The sequence below is a fragment of the Buteo buteo genome, chromosome 3 (genome assembly GCF_964188355.1).
Source record: "Buteo buteo chromosome 3, bButBut1.hap1.1, whole genome shotgun sequence".
Classification (NCBI taxonomy): domain Eukaryota; kingdom Metazoa; phylum Chordata; class Aves; order Accipitriformes; family Accipitridae; genus Buteo; species Buteo buteo.
The window spans coordinates 32,716,738-32,737,641 of NC_134173.1; the positions used below are offsets into that span (position 1 = coordinate 32,716,738).

At 38.3% G+C, this 20,904-nt stretch overlaps 1 protein-coding gene across 3 annotated transcripts in view; it reads left to right on the plus strand.

The window, feature by feature from the left end:
* The first annotated feature begins 2,062 nt into the window (after positions 1-2,062).
* Positions 2,063-20,904, plus strand: part of UBE2V2 (ubiquitin conjugating enzyme E2 V2) — a 30,252-nt gene continuing 11,410 nt past the window's right edge. For all 3 annotated transcript variants that reach the window (XM_075023268.1, XM_075023267.1, XM_075023269.1), the window contains exons 1-2: positions 2,063-2,198; positions 20,600-20,745. In XM_075023268.1, coding sequence (XP_074879369.1) covers positions 2,183-2,198; positions 20,600-20,745 — 162 coding nt within the window. In that variant the 5' untranslated portion in view covers positions 2,063-2,182. The remainder of the gene's footprint in view (positions 2,199-20,599; positions 20,746-20,904) is intronic.

Below are 20,904 nucleotides of genomic sequence, written 5' to 3' on the forward strand. Positions count from 1 at the left end.
CTATCCTCCACAGACTGGAGAAAAAAGAGTTATTATGACTTTAAGACTGCTAGATGCTTGTTAAAACGAAGCCTATTGGAGAGAAAAGTGTTACGGTCTCCAGGAGTCCTCCCTGGGCTCAGGTAATGATTTAGATGTCCATTTGCTTGGAATAAGATGCTATAGTAGTTTTCTATGTGATTATTATTGCTTCTGTGTTTTCTGTGTTTACATTACTGCTTAATACCTGACACTTTCTGTGCTTTTAAAGAGGATGAGTAATGTTGCTCTTCTCAGCTAACCAGATGCAAGTTGTGCACTGATGAAATGAGAGAGTTCAGCAGGGCTCTGTACAGGTGCAGTCTGCAATCACGCACAGAACTACGGCTTCTGACTGTAAGGTCTCTAGACTGTTTGTTACATTTATGCCCGGCTTCCTATAATGGGGCTCTTCTGTCTGTTAGGTCTTGTAAACGCACCATGATATGAACAGAAGAGCTGTTTCTCACCCCATGTGGTGTTTTATGTCCTTACTTTTTAGGTAAACTATCTTGTGAAGAATTTACTGGATTGAGAGAAGCAAGGGTCCTAGCCCCCAGAAGCACTGCCTGTGGGAGGAAATTACCTGATGATGGGTAAGTGGTTTCCAGAGCCCTGTGTCAAAGGAGTGACTACTCTGGGTCTGTCTGTGCTTTTCTGAGTCAGAAGTTGCATAGAGATATCCTGTGTAAAGAACCATGGAGGAATTCAGCTTTGTTTGACTTTGTTTTTATTGTTGCCATTCACACAGACTTATGTCCTCTGTAATACTGTGCTTCAATGAGTTACACAAGTTACGTTATTCATTCTGTGAAAAATTGCTTGTACTAAACTTGCTGGAAGATACTATTCTGTGTCTGTGTTTGTTGTAGTCTGAGAAAGGGGAATAATTATTTCTTACTTGTCTCTAATCAATACTTTGTTCCAAATATTACTTAGAAGATCTTTCCAGGGGTGGGATGGAGCTTGAGGACCATCATCTGGCAACTCTGGAGACAGTGTTTTACAGCAAGAGGGCTGTTTGTAGAATCTGCAGCCAAAAATCTCAACTCTGTGACACGCTTCTTTTGAATAAATTTATTCCACGACATGATCGTAGATTGATTTTTGGAGCTGAGCAGACTGCAGTTTTAAGTTTTCTTACAAGGGACGCTGTGTGATATTTGACAATAAAGTTTATAAAAAGTTTTTGCTGTAGTGATTACCATCACCTTATTTTGAGCAAGTTGTAAGCAGAAGTTGTATTTCAGATACCTTTCAGCCTCTTCAAAAAGAAAAGAGTTAACTTTGTTACCACGTGTAAGCACTTGATTGTTGGGAAGAAAAGGAAGGTAGACCTTTGAATGTGTTTGGCTTCTAGTTGTCAGGTATTTTTCCTCTCGAGTTCAACGTTGCAAAAAATTGCATTTTTTTCCCAGTACACTTACCACAGCATTGGAAGAGTGAAACAAAATAGCTGTTAGTTCCTCACCTGGGCCAGCGACGTTGTGCTTTTTTTCCCTTTTGGCCCCAGTTTTATTTCCTGTGGTTGCAGTTAGCGTTGAAGTAATTTGTTGCTGCTAACCCTAAGGTGGGTCCTACACCTAGCGGACGGGTGTAGACAGAGATGAACCGTGGAGTCCGCTGCGTGCTTTCAGAGGCCGATGGAGCACAAGTCGGCTTTGGCTGGGTAAGCCTGCGGCCGTATTTGTATCGCGTCTCAGAGGAGACGCGGTGCGCTGTTCGCCGCTAGCGCAGGATCACCTGGAAGAGCAGGACGCTTCCTTCTGAAAAAACCAGCGCACGGCCATCGGGTGGCCGTCGTGCCCCTTTCCGGCCGCGGCGCCGGCCTGCGGCTGCGGTTCCCGGGTAGGAGGCGCAAGGCGCTGCCGGTAGCGGGCGCCTTCGGCAGAGCTCGGCGCTGGCTCCCGGGGCCGGCCGGCCCGGCAGCTCCAGGCTTGGCGGGGCGGCCGGAGCTGCGCGGGAAGGGGCCGGCTCCTCGGGGACCGGCGCCTCGGGGACCGGCGCCTCCGGCCCTGCCCCCTCCCCTGGGCCCCGCCCCCGCTGCTCGCGCGCCCTTCCGCGCTCCAGAGCTGCCGCTGCTCTGTGGGAAGTGACGCGCTGCGTCAAGCGGAAGTGACGCGCTTCGCGTGCAGGCCCGGACCGGTGGGGGGGTTCGGACAAGATGGCTGGATCTACAGGTTTGTGAGGGGGGCTCGGTGGGCCTGGGGCTGGTGCGGGAAAGCGGGGCGTTGGGCTCGTGCTCGGGAGGCGCCCCCGCAAGGGCCGGAGGGGTCTCCTTTCTGGGGGGGGTGGGGGTGGCGAGCTGCCTGTGACGGGAGCGGGGAGGAGTTACCTTCTGACAGGGGGGAAGAGGGAAGCTACAGCGGCGCCGGGCCGGGCTCTGCTCCAGGCACGATGCTTCCCGTCTGTAGGGCAGTGACACCCCTGTGAGAGCCTGGCCTAAGGGGTGAATGGTGGGAGAAAGGGCTCCGGTTTCCGTAATGAACGTAGTGGGGTGCTGATGAAGAGAAGACTTTAGCTGCTGAGGGGCAGGAATGGATAGATGCGTGTGTGTATAGCGAGGGGAGGAGATGTCACTAGCCTGGTAAAAATGCTGGAGGGAAGAGATTTGTACTAAAGATTTGTGCCAGCGTACCATCTAGTGAGTACAGAAGTCGTGGTATAGTAGTACCTAAAATAAAGGATTGTCTCTTTCTCCTCTTGATGTAAGGGAAGAGGGGTCAGACCTGTGTTGTGCTTTAGGGCAAAGGTACTTCAGTTTGATGGTGACTGCAGCATGGTGGGGAAGAGGAGTGAAGCTTCTTGCTGCCTTTCACTAGACAGCCATTGGAGCCAGAGGGGCTTTCTTGTAGGCAAATGGAAGGGCAAAGAGCTGCAAGTCATCTCGGGAATCCTGTATCAGTAACCAGTATAGCATGTGTTGAGCATTTGCACGGCAGAATATTGTGGAAGGTGGAGGTAAAGAAAAGGACAAAAATGTTGCTTCAAGTACTAAATGCAGAAGTTTAAGCAGCACAACTATACTGTCTCAGTTTCATTTTATGAGAGGCTTGAAATACAAAAAGGCCTTTCCCCAGTACAAAAAGGTGAAGTCTTCACGGCCTCATTTCCCCTCCTCTCACCCCTGAGACTTTATAAGTGGGATTGACAGAGCTCAGAACAGAGTGAATTGACCTCAGTGGTCAGTCTAGGGTGAACGTTGGCCACTAATTTATACTTCTGTTCCCAATCCACTGGATCATTGAGTGATTGAGACTATAACAAAACAGAAGAAACTTCTGTGTATTGAAACTGATCTTGGTACCTTACTGTTTATTTTGTGAAAAGCGCTTGGGCAGACTTTTTGGAGTAGGAGAGTCCGTTCCACTTGGTAATGTGACTTCGGGGATCTGGGATTTACAGAGTGGAATTTGGTAAGGTTGCAACAAATTGGGGCATAGAGCAGCTCTTGCAACTCTGTGAAAGAGTAGTCCAAAAAGATATGTTATTGCCTATGATAAACTGAGCTAGAATGGATGTATTAGAGAAACTTAAGTATTTATTTGGTGTGGATTACTGCATTTTATTTTGTTAAATTTATTGACTTACTTCCTGGTGTCTCAGTTTAAAAGGATTTTATTATTAGTTTTATTATGCAGCAAATCCCAAAGACTTCAGCTTATGTCTGGACTCTGGCCTGGGATTTCATATAATGCACAGGAAGTAAAGTTGGCTTAGGTCATGTGCATTGAGTACTGGCATTTGGCATCACAGTCCATTCAGTCTGGCTAGTGTAGAATATCAGTTACTAAAAATTTGTAAAAAAAGCTATTTTATTCCTACAGAACATTCAACTCTATAAGAAGAAGTATTTTTTGACTAAACTTTCTTAGTTTTACTGCTATAAATGCTCTTCACAGTCTTACATGTGATATTTTAAAATCTCCTATATACACTTAACTCAGTGTGGTTGTCTCAGAAATATAGCCACACCTAAAGTTCAAAAAAGTGGGGGATCTGAAAAACTATATATACATGTATCTGCTCCGAACAGTGTAAAGTGCTAGTACTGCATGTATGCATTGTTCAAGAAATGAAATCATTGTAGTAAAATGAAGCGAGCAGACAGAATCATCAACAGAACTGCTGGGAAAATTAGTCAGGGCTTCTAAAGCAAAATACTTATCCTGTGGAGAAAATACTGTTGGCTTTTTATTGGTATATGCATAGATTTGGGTGGGGGAGGAGGAGCGTTCGTTTTGTTCTTTCCACATATTATGCAGAAATTTAGATTTTTAAGACTTCACCCAGAAGAACTGCTCTTGCCAGGAAGCTGTGTTATACTCATTTGTGGAGGAGGGAAGGGAATGATTTGCTATAAACGTAAGATTTAACTCTACCTAGCTCTGTGAATTTAATCTGCTCTTGCTATAAAGTTCGACCTAATCCTTATTTATTTCAGAAAAAATGAATGTTTTGGTTGCATGAAGTCCAGGAATGAAATTCTAGCCCCAAGGAAGTCAACAGCAAAACTTTTACTAAGGTCAACTGTCTTAGTTTTATCCCAGAAATTCCTTTCCTGGGGTCATTAGTTCTTTGAACAATCACATTAAAAAGTTATATGCCTTTAACAACAGATAATTTAGTTTGAAAACAGCTGGTCTTTAATGTGTGCTAAGGAAACTGTGTTAGCATTGTGTTGTTGTTGAGTAAGTATCTTACCTGCTTTCTAAAATCACCTTTATTGACTAATTTTACATGTAGATATTGCATGTCCTAGAAATGGACGTTTGTAACCTGCACTTTGATTGATCTTCTGATATTGCAACTCCTTCTGCTTGAAGTGGGAGCTAGGTTGTTTGTGTGGGTACTGCTGGAGGTCTGGGGAAAAACAAGTCAATTCTTTAAAGAAGAGAACAGCTGTTGTTGGTATAATCAGCCAATTTCATATTGGTTAGCTGGAGATTCATTCTATTAATCTCCTTGAAAATACAGAGCAGAAGATGTAACTAAACATAGTTTCAGGTTAAGAGAAATAGTTTACCAAAGCATGCCATTTAAAATCTCTTGTGTAACTTGAGAAAAAGAAATTGGTCAATAACATCATTAAAAGGAGTTAATTCAGGAGTTAATTTCTGTAGTTCCATAATTTGGGTTTTACTTAAAATTACCTTATGTGTATAGAGTATAGATATATCTATCTAAAATGTGGATGTTTCCTAAAAGCAGTGATCACTTCACTAAGTGGTTAGAATTTATGAGTGAAAAGATGAGAATTAAAGCAGCTGTGTCTAATACTGTGCTCTAACCATGGGCTGCTAAAGCTTTTGTCTACTTCCTCTTCAACCGAGAGCTTCAGTAGCTTGGGAGAGGGTGAATAGGCCTAAGTTAATGAAAATTCCCCTTGGTTTGCTGAAACTCTGCACTCAGGGGAAAAAAATCAACTGATCTACAGTCAGCAGTTATATGTGATATTCCTGATTTACTTCTAATATGTAGTCACAAGCAACCTTTTTTGAAAGTGTGCTTAATGTCTTTGAAGGAGCACAGTTAGATCCCAAACAAGTATTTTTTTCTGTAAAATCCATACTTCTGATTTCCAGATATTCTAACCTTTAAGAATGAATTGGCTTCTTTGTATGACTTACGTTGCCCATGCAAAAATATATTTCCCTTTGAATTTATATATGATCAATTCTTTGAAAAGAAATGGCACAATGCTCAATGTCAGTGCCTTGTTTTCTTAACTTTGGTTTTTACTTCTATTTGCAAACATTTAGTGGTGGTGAAAGCAGTTCTAAGTGTGCATGACTGCAGTTGTAAGGAAACCGGTATTAAAAATGAAGGGCTGGAAGTGGCCTTGAGTGCATTCAGTCTAAATCCCTAAGCTGTGAAGGAAGGACTGACTGTATCTTACCTGGTGATTGGGGTTTTTGTTGTTGCTTTTGTTTTGTTTTTAAAGCTTTTTATTCCTAATATCCTCCATTGAAAAAGATTCCATAGTGTGAGATAGGGTTTTGTAATACTCTCCCTTAAATACTTCGCAACTCTTACCCATTCCAAATCAAGCTGATGTCTCTCTGTTCTCTGCTTAGTGGGATATTGATGGATCACCATATCCTGTGTGGAGACACCTAGATATTAAATGCCACTCAGAGGAGTACTAAAGGAATTTATTCATAAGTGGGAGGTAGAAGTAATTTTTTAAAGACTATTTTTTCCATACAGGAGATGGTAGAATTTAAGCTTTGTATCTAGAAAACTTGTGTGTTAAACTCTGCACAGGTAGGTAGGGTTCTCTTTTCCTCTGACTTGTTTGATGCCTGTTTTTTCCCTCTTTTTTTTTTTTTTTTCCTTGTGGAGGAAATTGTTGTCTATTTTTTTATCTAGTATGTTTTACCTTCAAGGTTGTATTACTCCCACCCTTTTTCTCTATTATGCCTCCATCACATTGTTCACTTATCCAGAACCTGTCCAAGAAGGCAGTTTAAAAGCTGTTTAGAATTTTACAGTCCTCAAATTTTGTTCTTTGTATTTATAATGTTAGCTCTGTAAGAACAGACTTCTTGAAGCTGCAAGTAATCAGACAAAACAAAAGAAGTAAAATACTGTATTCTGCGAGGCAGCAAGCACTCTGTGTGGGGCATTTTTCCATCCTGTCCTATGCACAAGGAATTGCAACTGTGATTGTTCTGCCTGCTTAAAAACATCTTGGCAAGCTGCAAATAATTCAGATGTGCTTCAGTTGGGTTGAGAACAATGTAGCTTACAAATGACTTTTAAACTATATATAGACCATCAGTTCTTTCCAACTTTGTGGCATATATAGGCAAGATACTCTATTTCTTCTCAGAGCTTTGCCTGTACCATTTTCCTGTCTTTGTTGCTGGTATTTTACAACTCTGTCTTTAAATACAAGCCCCAACTTAACGTCTTTCTGCCACAATAGCTGTGTAAGAGTATGCTCACAGGCTAAACATCTTCCAAGATAAAAAAGTGGCCTACTTCATAATCTTCTATTTATTTAAGAGTTTGTTTGAAATTGAAGGATGTTATCAGGCATAGTATTAAAGCCCATTATCCAAACTATACTGTACAATCCTGGAAAATTTTAGCCAGGATGAAGATACAACACACGCAGCTTCAGGAAGATATGCCTTTCAGCAGTTGGAGGCAGATGGTCCATACTGTAAATCTAAGCACGGATGAGAAACCCTCTCATGTGTGAGTATTAGATTTCCAAGTCTTATGAATAGTTGGTGAAGTTGAATTACATGCATATTTGTTAGTGTTTGTGTTTTGCCTTATGGAAGATTTTTCCAAAGGCAGTGTTAAGTACATGCTGTGAAACTGTTCAGGCTCATTTTGTTGACAGACCCTTCCTCCTCTCTCTGCCTACTCTTACATGTTTTTTCCTAGACTATAGCTTGTACTTCATCCTGACCAAAACTTTATGTAAAGTACTAGATCAATTTCAGCTACTCATGTCAGTTAGGTTTTGTTGCCTTGCTGTCTCAAACTAGCCTGTGGGAGCCTCAGCACAGATTGTGGAAAGACAAGAAGATGCTATGGGGAAAGAGTTCAAAATAGTCTTGATTTAAGCTGTACTCGGAAGGCTATATGCTATCCTGCCCAAAAGAGTGTTTTTCTTTGTATTTGTCATTTGGAAGACACTAATGAGATATAATTTGAACAATATTTTGAATAAAATCAGTACATCAGTGCAAAAACTTATGACTGTGAAGCTGTCAGACTGGTTCTGAATAACATGAGCTTCTGTTTTACAGTCTTTACAAAAATGTGTGGTGCTTTAAGTACATGACTCTAAATCATTTCTAGTTAGCATTTTGGAACAAATGAAACCTTCAACACTTAGAATTTCAGAGCTCTAAATTAATTCTTTATTTCAGAAGGATGAAAAGCTTCAACTAGATTAAAAAAAATCATCAGAAAAATGATATTTAACATCTAGATAGACTCAGTATCCCCTTTTTAAAAAACTGTTGCATTAGACATATTTAAACTGCACAAAGAAAAAAAAATCACCTCCTTTCATTGCACTTGTGACTATTTGTAACTGGATAGTTAAGTACGTTTGCAATTTGCTTGAGTAAATCAAAACCATTTTTCCCAGTACATGTAAAAATAGTGTCCTTTACTGAGGATACCAATGTAGTCTTAGTAAAATGTCCATTTTTTTTCATATAACTTAGAACTTTTTCAAGGAAGAAATTGTAAACTTTCTTTCCTCTCACTGAAGTGGAATATGTAATCATGTAAATATTAAATAATTTGAACTTTTGAGTACCATGGCATAAAGATAATAGCAGGCTGAAATATGGCTGTCACAAAAATAATGTAGAAAAATAATTCAATGGCAGTTCTTGTTACTAAATATGTGGTGGCGAGTACATTTGCTCATTATATGCATTTGTGTATGCCTATGTGTATAACTGAAAGAATAACAATGGATAACATTATTTGTTTTACATAGATAAAGGATCTTTATGTTTTCGACTGTGGGTGGGTGCTGAGTCATGTTGGAAAGGACCTTCATAGGAGTCTTAGAACAACTGTTTGCTAATCAATGACTTGTAACCCGTTTTAGACGGCTTTACAGCTTTGCTAAACTAAATCCTTGATGCTACTCTTGTTATCTGGGTCACACATTGTATTCTTACTATTTATTAAAGCAGACCCTGTGAAAGCCATTTATTTCATGACGAGATATTGGCTTCTGATGGGTTCCTCTAATGTCCCACTCCTCCTGTCCCTTTATCTGAAATTTTTTTTAATGTCATCATACTTTAAAAGATAGCTTAAAAAGTATGTATTTTAAATGCTTTTTCCTCTCTGCCAGCACAGTCTCAGCTTTAAAACAAGACTTTCAAAAATTGAGCCTATATGCCATTATACCTTTCCTTTAGCCTTTTTTGCCTTTATGTAGCTTTATGTTTTTAATAATGGGGTTAATTTGTACTAAACAAGTTTGGGGTCTTTTTTTAGCTTCTGAGGAGAGAAATTGGAAAGATTTCTTTGTCTGATGAAATCTTGATTCCTTAAACTGTTACATCACAATATTGCTGGTGGTTTTTGAAGTGTCGGGTATCTTTTCTAAACGCTCTGTACTGGCTTCCTGCCTTGCATTGTTTTGTACAAAATTGAAATAGTAATAAAATTCTCAATTTGCTAAGCATCACAACGTGTCATTTTTCATAATCTATCATTTCATGTACTAAAACATATGGGAAGATAGTTGAACCATTTAATCTCATCTGTGTTTCACTCAGTGGTTGCCTATAAAGAGTTAACCTTTAAATTGTAGTCAGCCTTCACCAAAACTGCTTGGGTGTCAATTGATGAGCTATTTACTGACTTAACTGCTTAATTCCTGTACAGTTTTTCTTGTGGTTAGACACAACTGGACATGCAGTGTCTGACATAACTAAAGTCTGAGTTAACAGTGGTCTTGTTTATAACAAAAAATCTTGCACTTAAATTTATCAGTCTATATTATTTCTATGCCATTAATATTGGTGCAAATTTGTAAAATTAGTTTTAAGCAATTTACACCAATTTTCTTTTGGGACTGCAATCTAGGTTAGTGGTTTTTATACTATAGTTTTCTATTGGTGTGATAACTACTTTTTGAGTGTTTTTTGGATTAGGTATTTTAATTACTTAAAACTTGTGTGGAGGCTTTTCAAGGTTTTGGTTTGGTTTTTTTTTTGCCAAGAGCTTGCTTATGCCTTCACTGTTTTGTAGTCTAACAACATTTGTATCTGTAGTGGAGCAAGCTTCTTCATTAGTGCAATTTATATGAGTACCATTAGTAGTTCGGTGCCAGCAACTGTACTCAAGATGAGCATATTTGCATGAAAATGCAAAGATAGAGTGAAACAAACTGCAACTGTTGTTGCATCCTTGCTAACAAAGTTGAGTCCAGTTGGAGTTTCTCTCAGATCTGGACTATGTTCTGTGGGCATCCAGTCTTAAGTACGCTGTGTGCTTCTGCTCACTGAGGTAACTGACATACATATGACTGCTCTTACACTTTGTTACTGTTGTACCTTGTACAACTTTAGGATGTTTAGGGTATTGCTGCTACATAAAAAATGAGGAGAGTGAAGAGGACATGTGGAAGTTGGACTGCAGGAGGTGGGGAATGGAGGTTTTTCGGTGAGGCATGAACCTTGGTAAGATGGTGCAGAATGGGAAAAATTTGCTGGGATTTGTGGGAAATGGCTTGTCCATGGATGCTGGTCAGAGAGTGGAGCAGCTCTCATGAATCAGATAATTAAAGGCAGCCACATCTCCTTCTGCTGCTCTTCTGAGAAAGGTGAGTGAAGCAAATCGGGTGACAGTGGGGAGCAGGGAAGGAGGGGAAAGAGGAGTAGCCATGAGTGTGGTTAGAAGTGAATAAAAACTAAACAGATACAATATTTTCCTGGAGGATGTTGACCATCACAGAAGGAGTCCTGTCCGCAAGGCTGCCTTCAGTACATAATCTGATGAATTATGGAACAGAGTTGTTAGAACTCAGAATTACTAGGAGCAGTTAGCTCACTTCTTTCTGATTACCTAAGAGGCAGGATAAGAGAAAAGAAGGGAGAACTTAGGTGAAGATGCCTTAATAATGGAGCTATTTGTTCTGCTAGTAATTTCTCACACTTAAAAACATAATTAATAAAACCTAAAATTGCACAGACTTTTTCCTATGAAGTTATACATTTGGAATGCTCACTCTGCTGGAGAAGTGAAGTTCAAGGTCTTGTCATTCTTACAGTGAAACCAACAGCAACTGAAACACATTGAATAAACTGATGTCACTTTTTTAGTCTTAGAGATCTCTCACTCCAGCATCAAGATTTGTGGTTTAAGCCATTTTAATATATGTTTGTAAATCAGATATGTGTTTATGACATCCCAACTGCTAATGCCTAGAACTATAGAAATTAATTTCTTCCCTTCCCACCCCCCAAACTAAACAAACTTTAATACTGTTCATATATTGAAAGCTTTCTTGTGATTTTCTGGTGTCTAAATACACTTTTTTTTTTTAAATTAAATGTAAACTGGGGCATTGTAAAGCAAACTGGTATTACCACCTCTCCTTCCTTGTGACGCTGTCCATCACCATATACTATGTTCTCTGTTTTGTGAGTGCAGCTGGTAAGATGTATGTGAAGGGTAAATGAGAGAATGGATACCACCAAATGCTTCTGAGGTGGGCTCAGCCTTGAAAGTGGGAGCTGACAGGTAGTGGACCATACTTGTTCTTATAGCCTTTCCTTTCCGAGTTAGTAGTCTGCCTGCCCCTAAACGTGCAAGTACAAAGTAAGTTCGGTTTTCCTTTGAAGACCTGTTGTACTGTATTTGGCAGGAACCCAAAGTATGAGATGGAGCAGCTTAAGTTGTATTAAATGCAAATTTTACCACAGTGCAATTAGAAGTACTGCTGAAAAAACAGGTCAATATGCAAGTGTCATTCTCTTTAGAATTTAGCATTTTCGAATACTATTGCTGGTAGATAACTGACAGTGTCTTAATGTTATGAATATGCATAAAGAAATTGAAAGTAAGGGGAAAAAATCTGCTTCCGTAAATCTATGTTCTGTCTTCAATAAAATCACTGTTTTTTTTTTAACACTAGTGTTTGTGCCCTACCCTAAAGATATAAATACCCCTGTACCCCTCCAGACCATTTCCCCTCAGCCAAAACATGCATGCTGTATTGCAATAAATGACCAAGGCTTCTGCTGTATTAACATAGATTGTCATTAGCTGCCTTCTTAATATAAGCTATGTGTAGAATGTTTATGACTGTGGCTAGACTCAAATATGAAGGAAATTCTTATGGAAGTTGTTTTCATGCAGCCTAACTTTAGTTCTGAACTGTGTCTGTTAAGATACCAACAAATGTAAGGTTTCACTTAAGTGAAATAAATAGAAATTATCACCAATGTAATTCTGAAAAGGAATATTACTTTAGTTAGCTTTAACCAAAAGGTAGGTTTTATGCTGAAGGTTTGTAACTTTCACACTGCTGTGACTGTTCCTTGGCTTCTGCTGGGAAATGTTCCTCAGCAAGAGACATATCTTCATAAGAAAAAAACAAAACCCCCAAACTGATGAAATGCATAGTTTAACTTCAATGTAGTTCATAGAATTGCACCTCCTCCTTGAAGTCTTCCAACCTGTGTGCTTCCAAGTATTTTTTTTATTTTAAATACTGTAAAAGACAAAAGAAGTTAACTAGTTACAGAGTTCCTACATAGTCAAATACATCATGTTTTATATAAACATATATGTCTAATTTTAGTTCTGCAAAGAAGCAGAATAGCCCATTCAGTTCTTACCAGCTCTCCTGAGTACAGGCGATTTCTTTAATTCTTGTGAGATGGGCCTTTTCTAATTTTTTAGGATTGTAGCAAAACTAGCTCTAAAATATGATAAACATTGAACACATTGAATAAATGGCCATTTGCCCTATATGCATTCATTGATGTACATCTATTTACTTGAGCTGCGAAAACTTACCTGCTACTCGTGTCTTTCCTTATTAATTCCTAAAGTTAGTCATCTTGTTTTGTTTGGTTGGTTTTTTGGGATGAATAATTTCATTTTACATCGAAGTGGATTTTTACCTGATTATGTCAGACTTATTTTTCTGCTTGAACTTATTCCTAGAAATTTTCCACAGTTAAGCTTAGTTAGGTTAATCTTCATGAGTCTGCAGATCTAAACTGCTGTTGCTTACACCTTTGCCAGTTGCAGACAGTAATGACAAGGCACTGTTCAACTGATCTGACACAATGCATACTTTAGACGCTAGCAAAATGGAGAAGAAAGCATTCAAGATCACTTTTGGTTTTGAGGGGTTGCCCATGATTGATTTTGGAAACACAGAGTGCTCTGGGGTTTCTGTTATCTGCTGTCATTTTATGTCATGTATCTGTACTGAATGGCTTTAATAAAGTCCTCCTGTATTCTGTTATCATTGATAGAAATGCATCTGTTTGGTTTTATGTGACAAAATCAGTGATGACTGGAGTGTTCCTGTGGAAAATATACTTGCACGGTATGGATATTTCATCCATACCTGCTAGAGTTGCTTAGTACCTTATTCGCCAACCCGATCAATGTGTACGGGCAACATACTGCTGCGAAATACCTTCATTTCACCATTTAAGATAATATAGTACTTTCCCAGTTTAAACTCAAAACTGTTAATGCAGAATGCTCTATCGCCCAAATTTCATTGCTTTGGGACATACTTGCTGAAGGAAAGTAGAGAAAAATAGTGTAGAGTAAATATAGCTTTATGAATACTACTGATAGACAGAATTATGAATTTGAATTTTACTGAAATATATCGAAACTTGGTTGGAAAGCAGTTCACAGAAGTCGAATATACCCATAATTCTAAGACAGCAGAAGTTTCAGTTAACAAATATCAAGATGTATCAAACCCATTTAATGAAGGTACAGTTTTCTCAGCACAGGCTTGCTGTCCATTCAGTAGTGCATCGTTAGGTTGATTCACAGATTGAGTTCCACAGCAGCAACTGGATGCTTTCGTACTTCATGGAAAAATATGTATTGCTTTTCACTGAAAATGTCTATTTGCCTTGAACAAGAATCATGTTGTTCTCTTGGTTATTGGAAACAGTGCTTTTACTATGTGTGTAGTAACGTTCTTGATTTAAAACAAACAAACAAAAAGTTCAGTATTGAATTGCTGCATTCCACTACTAATGGTGGTGATGGCGTTCTTTTGTAGACAAAACTCCCATGTCCAACTTCGTTAATAGGCAAGCTACTAGAAATACTTTTGGTTTTTGAAGCCAGGTTACTGTGATCAACCTCAGATAGTTTTGATGTAATTACAGTAAATCTGGTACTGCATAACCTGATAGTAGGTTCCTGATAGTAAGTCAGCCATTTTTTTTGTGTGTTTTCACAGAATATTTTACTAGGCAAAAAAGTATGTGATGTGAGCAGGGTAACTGGCAAACAAAAATATAGATCATGTTTTTAAAAAAATAATTTTTTCAGAGAAGAGTGTCTTCCAAAAATTTAATTCCACAGGAATATTTTTTGCAGCCAGAATAGAATATGTTAGCATGTTACATGCCCTAGCCCTCTTTCCTCTCTTCTTTGTGTATTGCCCATTTCAGGGCTTATTTAAGGCTTTGGTTGTTTTATGTTCTTTTTGTCGGTGTGTGGTGTGGTGGTGGTGTTAGTACAGTATTTCAGTTACTTGCTTTATTTTGTCCAGGGCGAGATGACTTCTGAATTACTCAGGCTGAAAGGAACCTGTTATTTTCTATGTGTTTCTCTTTGGAATTTTTTATTTCTTCCCCTCCCTACCCCAGGAGAAATTGTATTATGGCTTAGAATTTGCAAGGCTGACATCACTCCCCCCTTCCCTGTCCTTAAAAAATACTTATTTTTCTGCCAGTCTGAAACTGTTAAATGGGGTTTGAGAGTTTTTGTTACCAAGCTATACATACTTTTTCAGTTTCCATTAGCTGGAAGTCAATGGGCAAAAGATAAGTCATACATTCAAAATTGTTTATGCTACAGACTTTTCCTGACATAGCTATCTCAGTCACAAAAAACAGCATCCCTGACAGTATCCTAGAAAAAGGCTTCTGGTATGGATGTAACTTTCAGGAATGATTGACGCCAAGAGCTAAGGAAGATTTTAAGAGAAACAATGCTGGTATGGATATTGTAATAGACAATTATTATTAAAAAATAGTTGTGGATATGACAGAAAACCTCACACTTTAGGCTCTGAGCCAATCTATGAAGAATTAGGTTTATGGCTCCCTTCTATAAACGGCAGGGAGACGAGTAGAGTGTAGGTTATCCCACTCTTGCCTGTTACATGGCAAAGAATCATTTGATGTGCAGGGAGCTTGGGACTCCCAGCTGTATTTGAAGGACTGTGTCCATGTGAACTGTTTAAAAATGTGATTTAGTGTACCCTGTGTGCTCTGTCAAATTTGACATAAGTGCAATTATGTATTCTGTCTTCATGCTGATTAATTCTCTGTACTAGTGGGTGATTTGGCATTACCAACTGTGGAACTGTGTCTTGACATACTAGCAAGAGCAGGTCCATCCAGGCAATTCCCCTTTATTGCTCCAGTGAAAGTTGTTGGTCCTACTAAAGGATACTGAAGATTCCCTTTTTTTTTTTCCTGATTTTTTTTCAGGTTATGCGGATTCTGGATAAAAGCATAGCTGTGACTTCTTTTCTAACTTGTCCTGTGGGATAGTGTACTTCTTGCTTTTATTAATTTGGTGGTTTAGAATGTGATGACTGAGGTAGCTCCATATGTATGAAAATAGACCCTCCTGCTTAATTTAAGTCTTTATTTACTGATTCTGCTTTTATTCTTTTCTCATTGTTCCAAGGTTTTAAAGTAACTGTTAATTTCACGGATTTCCAATAGGTAACCAGTTTCTGTAGTCCAGTTTCATGATTAAACTTATAAATTAAAAACTATTGATATATGTAAGCATGAGTGGGTGTTGTTTGTTTTGTTTGTTTGTTTAAGTGAAATATGTTTACCTCAACTCTTTGTGAAAACTTGGTAAATACTGTTTGACAGTTCCTGTGTACCATTTTGGGGGGTCAGGAGGTATTTGTCAGTAAAATCCCTAGCAAGGTAAGCTTTACAGATAAACTGAAAAGTGGTTGGGGGCTGGTTGCTTTTGTTTTGTTTTCTAATCTTGATGAACCCAGCTGTATTTTCACATGGAGAGCCTTAGTCCATCATTGCAAATAGCTGGATGCAGTGCTGTACCTAGCCTTTAATCACAGCCTACTCAGTGGAGCGTACCACTCCTACAGCTCTGCCAGTGATAAAATCGCACGACTGCTTTAATCCCCTTCACTTGGGAGGGAGAGGTTTTAGCTGAGGGATGTCTGTTACAGGGAGTAAAAACAACCTGTCTGCACTTGTCTGAAGCCGGTTAGTGGTCCCATCAGCAAGTGGAGTTGGGGACGACAATATTTGGCGGGCCCATGGTGGTGAAAGGCTAGAGATATTTCTCTCTTCAATTGCCACTACTTGTTCCAGAAGGTACACCTGAGGTCTGGTAGTCAGCTGAAGAATGGGGGTGGTTTCTGTAATTTCCTGTTGCTGATGAGCTGCAAACTAGGACAGCAGGATGTTGTTTCATTGTCCAAATTCTGTAAATGGAATACTGATTCATACTCAGATTCTGTCAAGGAATATTTCAAAGTTTTTAGCAAATATTTGATTAATTGTATTGTCTGGATTAGAGACAAAACTGCAAGTTGCGTATGCATCATTAACATACAGTTGTGCCCTCTGGAATATGTGAAATAGTGAGAAAACCAAGAATTTTTTACTTTATACTAGGAGCAAACTTGATTTCCAAAAGATCCAGACCATCATTACCTGATATTCTAGATAGTAGTTCTTGCTGTTGTTTTACTGGAAAGAAGGCACCGTCTGTACCAAGAAGGTACATGTGTTCTGTTCAAGCTAGGTAGATTTGTATTATGTAAAAGTTATAGCATGACCGAAGAAAACATGTAGAGTGCAATAGTGTGCGCAAATGCATGAGTGGATGCTCAGGGCAGCATTAGCATTTAATTCCAGTTCATTTTGCTGGTAGTTTCTAAGACTGTAATTACAAAGGTAAGGTTTTGTGGTTTTTTTAACCCACTGTGTTAATTTTTTAAGTATTCCATGTCACTTGTCAGAAATCTATCAACAATGGTTTTCTAATAAAACATTCAGTAGTGACTTCAATTGAAGTTTGAAGTATTGAGGATAAAACATTAATAACATATGCCAGGGGCATAGAGGCAGTTTAGTAAGGGGGGGGTTGTTGTTGTTGTTTTTTAAGCTAGGAAATAGTGACCTGGTAATCCTTTGTTGCAAAAAGCTCTAGTAGACATTTCTAATTAAGATGTGCCTGGTTTGTTGCTCTGCCCCTCTGATGTCAGTTGACAAATCAGGGTATCTCTTTGGAAATAGGGTGGGAGAGGTTGTTGTCCAAATGTTAAATATAGAATTGCATAGAAAGAAAGATCTTGTGCATTTCCTATGAACTCATAAATAAAAGTATAGAATATGTTTGTGGAAGTGAACTAAATACCTTAAATATAGAAGTGCTTTTATGAAATAGTGGTTTTACCTTAATTTATACAATCATTTCTGGTGTCCCCAACCCAAATGTTTTAGGACTATGTAAACTTCTGAACCTGTTTGAATGTATCTTTGGTCCAGTTTTAGTTGAGAATGAACATTTTTTTCTGGGAGTTTTTTAATGGGTTGGAATCTCAGTAGGATGGTATGGGGGTTTTATTTGTTTGGTTTTGTTTGTTTGTTTTCAAACACTAGGCATTTTGATTCTTATTTTTAACTTCAGAGCAGTATTTTGCTACCTAGTTCTAGCACTGATACAAATGTTAGTGTAGGGAACCCGGCACTTTTCTGTCAGATGTTTTTGTCTCTTTCTAGAGCAGATCTAAATTATTTTCTGGAGATGTTCTGGAGATTTCCCAAGTCCTTCACTGCTCCCCTTGGACAGTTAGGGGAACTAGTGAGCACAGACAATGTAGTGGAAAAGATGTGATGAACATGGGACAATCAGTCATAAGGGGTTCTTATTTTCTAGTAACTGTCATCTCCTACAGTTTTGTGTGTTGAGTACACTTTTATGATACAACTGAGCCAGTCCAATGGCTTTTTGCCACAAAAAGCTCCCTCAACCCCACACCCATGGTTTTGCAAAGGACAGCACTGAAAGACACAGCAGTCAGCTCTGGCATTTGTTGATCCTTCTTCCTGAGTCAATTCAGTTGATTAACTGGTTGGATTTGATTTTTGCCTAGAGGAAAAACAGCTTTTTGCTAAATTAGTGTGCCAGTTTGACTAATAAGAGGAGCCTGGTCAGTGCAAGAGCAGCAGAATTTTGGGAGAAGGCATGGAATGTCTTCTGGCAATGAGCAGTTGAGTTGTCTCAGCTGCACTGAAAGGTGATAGCAGGTGATCAGGAATAAAGTCTGTTTGCTACCGTCTTTTATGTGCTTTTTAAAGAGAGAAACTATAAATCAGAAGTTCTGCAGTCAGAGCAAGAATTCTGAGAAATGGTGAATTTAAGCCACTGGAGATAAGATAATAATTGGATGCTAAAGTACATGGGTTTTGAGGGTGGGGGTTGTTTGGCTGGGAGGGGGCGTGTTTGAGGTTCCACATACCAGGCCAGACGCTAATCAGTCATGTGATGCAAACCAAGAAGTTTAGTAAAAGTTTATCCTCCCGGTTTAATCTTTTCAAAATTTTTTTTAAAGATTAGTGTTAGCCTTTTACTGGCAGACTCCAGTCCAGAGCATGTATGAATCTGGAACAAAAGTAAAAACCTTGTGCTCTGTAATGTGATAGAAGCATGATTGTCAGTTCCCATCCCTAGTCTGAATTAGATATGTAAATGTACGATCAAATGTTACTAACAAGTCAGGATAGGACCAGAGGAACAGGCAAATGAATTTCAATGAAGCTTTTTAAAAGGATCTATGCTAACATATTGAGAAATGATCTGCTCCTTGATGCATTGTGCTAGTACTTTCAAGTAATTGTATGTGAACTGAAAGTAGGATGGTGTGGGGTTTTTATTTGTTTGGTTTTGTTTGTTTGTTTTCAAACACTAGGCATTTTGATTCTTATTTTTAACTTCAGAGCAGTATTTTGCTACCTAATTCTAGCACTGATACAAATGTTAGTGTAGGGAACCCGGCACTTTTCTGTCAGATGTTTTTGTCTCTTTCCAGAGCAGATCTAAATTATTTTCTGGAGATGTTCTGGAGATTTTATTGTATCTGTAAAAATAAGCTTCCAGGGTAGTTTAACTCCATTAAAACATATTTTTACATCATGGTTATCTGAGTTTTTGCTGCCATGGCTGCACTTTCATGCTAGTACTTGTCAGATCTCTGTGTGAGCTGGGCTGGTTTGTTAAGCTGTCAGGAGACTAACCAAAACGTATAATTTTCTGCTCAGTTAGCAAGCTGAAGTAGCTCATTATGGGCTCAGGTGAGTGGCAATACCAAAGCAGGAAGGAAGGTGAGGCCATACATGAGTGATTTAATTTCCTTGCAGTGTCCTGATAACTATGCTCTTAATGCTTTTCCCTGGGAATTTGGAGAACTTGGAGACAGTTGTTTCTGCAATTTTTAGGAGCCTTTCTCTAGTCTGTGTTATTTAAAAAAAAAAAAAAAGTTTAAGAGAAACTGTAGTTATACAAGATAAGCTATTGGAATAGTTGCTGAAGGGTATGTTTATCTATACTGGTCCATATGCATACGTATTGACTAAATAATCATATTGTATGCTATAGGTCTTAATTTTTTGCATAGAGACAGCTTGGAATACACACTAGGGTAATGTAAAACCTGAAATTCCAGTGACTAAAATGATATGAAAAACAGCTTTCTTTGACCCCCATCTTTTTTGAACTTGCATATTATGTATATTCCTTGCTAACAACTTCGTATGCACCCAGTCTTAGAGTTTTAGTTTTATAGAGTACCTGGATTCGTCCAGTACAAGAAAGGATCTCTGCTAAAAATCATGAAAAACACTATAGCTGTAAGTAGCTATAAGAAAAAAATATATAGCTATAAGCAGTTGTAAGAAAATTAGAAGTTTTATTGTATTGTAATATTGCTACTACATGCATCATTCTGCATATTCTATTTTAAAATAAAAGCATACCATGATTGCATGCACAAGTGTTAATTTTAATTAGCTTTGTTCCCTACATCAGTGCTGAAATACCATTTTAGCTTCTGTTATGTAAAGCAATTAAGCATCCACTTGTTTAATATCTATCAATATCTGTCTGTTTTCATGTATAATAATTAAAATCCAGTAATTATGGTTCAGTAAGTGAATATTACTTGACTCTCTTCAGAAGCAGTACATCTTCATATGCTGTTGTGAATATGTCATTATCTCTAACAACTTAATCAGTGTTTCTGTGCTTATTTTTTTTTCTCTGTTAAGTGGGAATAATAATCAGTAGATTAAAAAAGACTTGATTTTTAATTTGTTTTCAGATATTAAAGTGGGTTTTTTAAATCGAAATCAAGTGAAAATGTTTCAATCTTACAGTTTACATTTATTGAGATAATTTGTGTTAAATGTTGCATTCTTTAATTATTTTTGGAAGGAATTTGCTATATCAATTTTATGTGTATTCTAGTTGAGTAGAACTTGACAGACAGTGAATTGATTTTGAAACATACTGGCTCTAAACAGTACTGTGCTTGGGAAAGACAGTCTGAATTAAGCCATCTCAAACTAAAGAGAGCTCTCATTTTCTCTTTTATAGTCTGTATTGATATCACTTGGTAGTAACTAGCTTCCAGTGATGTGGTTAGTTGCTTCAAAACAATTTGAGTGCTAAATAAATTCATGCAGGAAATACTTGTTTGCCTTTGAAAGTATATTCAGAAGTTGCTAGTGCATAACATATGACAGCAATGATATTGTTTACCTTTTCCTTAATGTGAGCAGTATTAATTGCATTCTTTCCTTTTCTCTAGTTAAAGTACCTCGTAATTTTCGCTTGTTGGAAGAACTTGAAGAAGGACAGAAAGGAGTAGGTGATGGTACAGTAAGCTGGGGCCTTGAAGATGATGAAGATATGACACTCACCAGATGGACAGGAATGATTATTGGGCCACCGAGGGTAAGTGTGATGAATTAAAATGTTTTTCTTAAGTTTGTAGGCAATAGAAAATGCAAAAAAATGTTACTTTGCTACATTGTAAAGGAATTAGTTAAAATTCAATGTAGGAAGTTGTAGAAACACTGTACATTCCCGTTAGAATTCATCACTTCCTGGCAC